Source organism: Protopterus annectens, chromosome 5.part0, assembly GCF_019279795.1.
Source record: "Protopterus annectens isolate FY-2018-M chromosome 5.part0, PAN1.0, whole genome shotgun sequence".
Classification (NCBI taxonomy): domain Eukaryota; kingdom Metazoa; phylum Chordata; order Ceratodontiformes; family Protopteridae; genus Protopterus; species Protopterus annectens.
Window position 1 is genome coordinate 29,338,909 of NC_056735.1, and position 6,000 is coordinate 29,344,908.

General features: G+C 36.9%; 1 protein-coding gene across 1 annotated transcript in view; it reads left to right on the forward strand.

The window, feature by feature from the left end:
• Positions 1 to 5,700, forward strand: part of LOC122802457 — a 271,537-nt gene extending 265,837 nt beyond the window's left edge. Inside the window, exon 7 of the mRNA XM_044072079.1 lies at positions 4,441 to 5,700. Coding sequence (XP_043928014.1) covers positions 4,441 to 4,605 — 165 coding nt within the window. The 3' untranslated portion in view covers positions 4,606 to 5,700. The remainder of the gene's footprint in view (positions 1 to 4,440) is intronic.
• The last annotated feature ends 300 nt before the right edge of the window (positions 5,701 to 6,000 follow it).

Genomic DNA, 6,000 nt, shown 5'->3' on the forward strand with positions numbered 1-6,000 from the left:
ACATCTGACAAAAGTCATCTCTTAATGGTCCGTACGAGACAGAGTTAAAGGATAGGACTTTTAGTCTATTCACATAAGACACGTTATTTACACCCTGTATTTTCTTTGTGAGGGACCTCTGAGGTCAATCCACCTGCTGTAAGTGCCTAGTCAAGTACTTGCCAAATGGCACATTGTAGTTGATGATTGGTCGAATGAGGGCTGTGTACAGCAGGACTATAATTTCCTTGGATCTGGATGCCATACATACAAGGCCATGTCAAACCCAGAGCTGTTGGACATGGTACACTTAAAGAAATCCCAATCCCTCAGAGTCACACGCTCCAGGGATCTAAACCTTGTCATCATAATAAACAAAACATGCTGGAGGGATAGGTTCCTGACCCAGAGACTCCCCAGACTCTGGAATAGATTGCCCATACATGTCAAACAGAGTGCCTCTTTGGCCCTCTTCAAAAGGAACCTTGACGATTGGATGGGAGAAAGGAAATTCACCCCGGGGATCAGGTCAGTCACCCTGCTAGACAGGGGTCCAGGGAAGTAAATAGTGTGAGAAGAAATAACCAGGGAATTGTTATGGCTGGGCTTGTATAGGCCCTAGGGCTGCTAGCCTAGTACCAACCTATGAACCATACCTTTACTTATAAGTCACGCCATGTAGAAGGACTTCATCACCACTATAGACACGTCAGTCAAACTTCAGGCTACCACCTATCTGTATGCCTAGATCTCTTACCTCTGAGTCTGCTCTTATGGATGTGCTATTGATGTTGTAATTTGCAGGGGTATTTGACTTCTCAAAGGGTATGATAATGCATTTCTTTTGCATTTAGTTCCAGACCATGGTTCTGGCACTAATAATTTGTGTGAGCTTAGACCCTCTTGAAAACCTTCTACATTAGCCTTGACTTCATAGAAAGATATTTCAAACAGGAGTGGTCCCAGCACTGAGTCCTTTACCACACCACTAGTGACTTGCCTTTTGATGGATCAAGATTCACCCACTTTAATCATGTGTCCTGTGCATGAGCCAGTTGGCTGTCCATCTGATGATGTAAGGATTTATGCCTAGTTTTGTGAGTTTGTTTATAGTACCCGAGTGGGAAATTGTGTCAAATGCCCGAGTCAGGTCAAGGTAGGAGGTACGTACTGGTTTACCCTCATCCATGGTCTTATGGACTTTCTCAAACAAATCCACTAGATTTAGTAAGCATGGCCTGCCCTTGACAAAGCCGAATTGGGTTAGGTCCAGTGTTTGGAGGTTTTCTATGTCATTATCAGGTTCATGATTATTCTTTCCATGGCCTTGCATATAAGAATAGTCAAACTTATGGGTCTGTAATTTCCTGGGTCACTAGATGGTCCCCTTTTATGCAGAGGGATGACTGTTGCTATCCTCCTCCTCCTCCTGGTTAAATAAAGATCCTAATGGACCTGAAAAGTCCTAATTTAAACTGTTTAAGTGGCAACCTGGTATATCATCAGCTCCCATTAAAGCCATGTTTTTAGCTTTAGAGAGTGCAGTGGCAACCTGTTCTTTGTTGATAATTGGTAGTGGAGTGGTGAAGGGAATTTCTTGGGGGAGAACTAGGGTGACAGGAAGATGAAATCTGAGCTGCATTTGTTGGCCAGCAGATTTGCTATATCTTCTGGCTGAGTACAGGGGATTCCATCTACAACTAATTCTGCACATTGTTGGGTGTTGCCCTGAAGACTGAGGACATAACTGAAAAATACCCTATGGTTATCCTTAGCTTTGGAGGCTATTTTTACTTCAGTCTACTTTCAGAGACTTGACTAGTTGCCTGAATCACTTGTTTAGGCTAATAAGAGACATTTTGCTCGGTTGTGCACATTCCCTCTTACTTCGCAAAAGGCTGCGTTTAGCGCGGTCCATGTTTCTCAAGCAAAGAAGTTCAGAGGTAGGTTTTAGTAGCCAATGTATCACTGTGGCAACAGGCTACCAAACTCATTTCCACTAGTAATGCTGGATATAAGGATTTACAAAAAAATGAACTCAACAGACTATATGCAGCAGCTCCTAGATGTTACACAACTGCCATAACATTCTGAGAGGTATGAAAAGACAGCAGGCAGTACAGTGTTCTCCATTATTGCCCTGTTCAGCTCAGTATATTGTCATACAGGACCAAACTTTCAAATGTCAAAGGAACAGATGCAATGTTCTAATGATCCTCTACTTTATCAAATAGGCTTATAGAATGGGAAGTCCTGTATGTCACCAATCTGACTGGAGAATGAACGCTCTCCAGCAGGGTGTTGATGTACAGGTACTTCCACTGGAAAACAAGTCTGACACTTCATGGTACCCTATTAAACTGCCATGGAGCTTGGACAATTAAAATGCCAGTGGCAACTATTATTTACACTCACTAAACAGCACTTTTGCTGTTTAGTGAGTATAAAATGAACACAAAAAGTTAATAAAAAAATAGAAAAGTGTGTTTGTGTGGGTTTAGGTTTCTTTCCGCATGTGTGACTATATGCGTTCTTGTGTACATGAAGGCAGAAGTTAGAGTGTGAGTAAGAGATAGAGACAAGGTAATCAAACATTGTATGCAAAAGGCAGGCTATTAGTGCATTTTCATTAAAATTATTTACATATTTATTTGTTTGTTTACTAGAGTAGAGGTATACATACCTCTCAACCTCTTAGTTTCTAGACAAAGCCCAAAATAATGGGGGAAGACTCAAAAATAGGGACAGATTTTAAATATCGCTCTTATAAAATTAGAAAGTTGCTATAATAACATGATTTACATTAATGTGCATTTTCTGAAGGATATGAAGTGTGAAACTGAAATGTAAGTCATTATTTAGTCACTTCAACCCCCAATCAAACTGTAAATTTTACAAGGAACAGACCAAAACAAGGAAGCAAAAAATCTTCATTCTGTGAAAATCTGGAAAGTTGACAGGTATGGATGTACATAACTTGTAAAAGCTGGCATTAACTGAGTTTAATCATCTGTGTTTTTAAAGGTATACCACTTCTGAATGTGTGTTTGTGTATGTGAGAGAATGTGTGTGTAGACAATAAATGCTTACCAATCTTATATTCTGGATATAAAATACTTCCTCAAACATCAGTTACAGATATTATAGCAAGTTTCAAACATTAAGCAGGGGAACTAATACACACACACACACATATATATATATATATATATATATATATACATACATATATATATATATATATATATATATATATATATATAGTGATTTATTAAAACAAAAAACAACCAAACACAAAACAGTTTTACAGATAACCCATTCTCTAAGGGCAATAATGCCCTCCAGGGTGTGTGTTACTGTGTAGATAACCTTCTAGGAGTATAGAGGCCCTTTGTCTGCAGGTCTGTCCTTAGAACACCCCTGGGTGACACACACACACTGTTGGGTGTTATCGCTTGCTTAGAATTAGTATACGAGTGCAAACTTCATTTAAATAGCATCATTTTATTATTCATGCCTGCTTTCAAAAAGTATGGATATGCTTAAAAGGACGAAGTTTCAGAATCACAGTCCAGCCATACCTCTTAAACTGTAGACACTGAAATCAGGCACAAATGATCTTGAAAAGTACATTCAACCAAAAAAAAATGTGAACAGTTAATTAGCATAAATATGAACAGAAATTAGCACATAACTCTTTCCACTTCTAGTAGGATTGTATGATAATATTCATTAATCCAAGTTTAAAAAACTGTAGAGTGACAAAAAATACACAAAACGTAAGAATATTGTCAAAGATACGGAATAATATCTATAGACTTTGATGAATGATATTGCAAAAATCTTCCTTACAAAGTCATTTATTTGTGCTTTTGTAAAAGAGAGATAGGGCTTGTAATTATTGGTGCCAGCAGCATGTTGGTCATGCATGTGTGATAGTGGGAATCCAGAAAATCTTGTAATGGGGTTAATCAAGCCTGAAAATAGGTACCTACCTCCACAATAGGTACACCAGAGATGTCTCACTTCAGCACAAGGCATTTGTGCTATGAATCTTTTTTATCTGATAAAAGTTTATCAAAAAATCACTACCTTTGTGCTGTCAGCATAATCATTTTCATGTTCATACTAAATCCAATATGAAATATATTTAAATATACTTGCAGACAGCATAAACATTTTCATGTTCGTACTAAATGCAATATAAAATATACTTAAAATTACTTGCAGAATCAATTTTCTTTAGCCAACTTTTTTATTGTTATAAATATTTCAGTGTAAACTGACACATCTGCATATTTTATTATTTACTATAGTAATGAGAAAACAAGCCATGAAACAGAAGAATTACTGTCTTTAATTAGTGAATCAGTTGAAAAGCTAAAAATATGAAATATTTGTCTGTATGTTAGAACTGTATTAGAAAAATTATATGAGGTTTATTTTTTTTTTACATTTTAGGACTCAACACCAATAAGTACTGTAAAAAAGAGAAATGTGACTATGAAAAAAACATCCAGTGTATCACGCAAGACATTGCCTTTTAGCTATAAAGATCCTGCACCACTGGAAGATCAGATTAGTCCTCTGAATATCAGTGTGGAAGACGAAACTGAAACTTCTTAATAGTTCAACTATGGGTTACACTCTCAATTGGAGCAGTTTCATTCTCGTAGGTACGAAGAGGAATACAGAACTACTTGTCGGATTTGATGGATGTACAGGGGATCTAAGATAATATTTTTTTGGCATGGTAATTTCCATAACTTCTCCTGGCTTTTCAGCCATCACTGATACTTGTACTATACAGTGCAATTTTGTTCAAGCGCACACTTTTTCTACTAAAATACTTTAGTCTCTGCTGGCAAGGGTGTGGAAAAACAGCAGTAACTTCATTTCAGAACTATGAAGTAGAGAATGTTTTTGCCAGGCTGTAACATTCTGGCAGGCCAAAACATATTCTATATTTACTGCGTATTCTGTTAATTAAGTAATATGCACTACAGTCATACTGCCATATGCTTAGCTTATCGTTTAATGTTTTAGACCTTGATCCATGTATTATCTCTATATCTGCCCTTGGTGGTTTGAACTTTTCAATACCTCTCTCAACTGTCCAAATTTGAGAGGGATGAACTTAACTTATTCTCACACTTTTAATTAATTCCTCCTAAAATTAGAAATTAGTTTGAGAAATTCTAAGTTAAAGGTTCCAGCATTTTAAAAGTGTCCCATTTCTGTGGCCTTTTCTTTAATTTTTGCTATGTTCATAGGTCTAGAGATAAAAGTTGAGAAGCATATAAAATCTCCAAACAGTAATTCCCTGAAGGACCCAGTAAAGCCCTCCTTTACTGGTATTCTGGGGCAGTTGTAAGTCATAGTTTCTAAGCCCACAGCTGTAAATTCAACATCAGCTGGATCATGATAAAGATTGTACAAGACATCAGAATAACCAAGCTTCAGGTAAGACCCCTGAAAAAAGTAATGCAGTTACGAATGTTTATGGTAAACAAGACAGCTTCAATGAGCTGTTGGTAGAAAATGTACATATAAGCTCTGAAAATGCATCAAAGCTTCTCTATTGACAGCAAATTGGATATTTTGAGATGGTGTTGTATTATAATTCTAAGACTCATAACTATGAATTCCAAAATTATGAAAAAAGTTTGAAAATATGAGAGAACAGGGAATGCCAAACATCACTGTCCTCCTTTAATATATTTTTTTTTTTTTTTTTTTTTTTTTTTGCTGGAGTAATTCCACATGCATTCTCAGTGTTGGAGGAAAACCCTCCCTATACCTTTTAAATTTATACTTACAAACTTTGAGACTTTGAGTTCACTGTTACTCAGAGAAAAGGGATGCCACACTTGATATATACAAGTCAGCATTTTTGTCGAATCTCATTTAGTCTCACCATTCCAGGACTAGCTGTTACAACTCTTGGAATATCAAGCAGTTACCATTCTGGCTGGACTTCAGTGATGACTTTGCACACAAATAATTATGAAATTCTTTAGC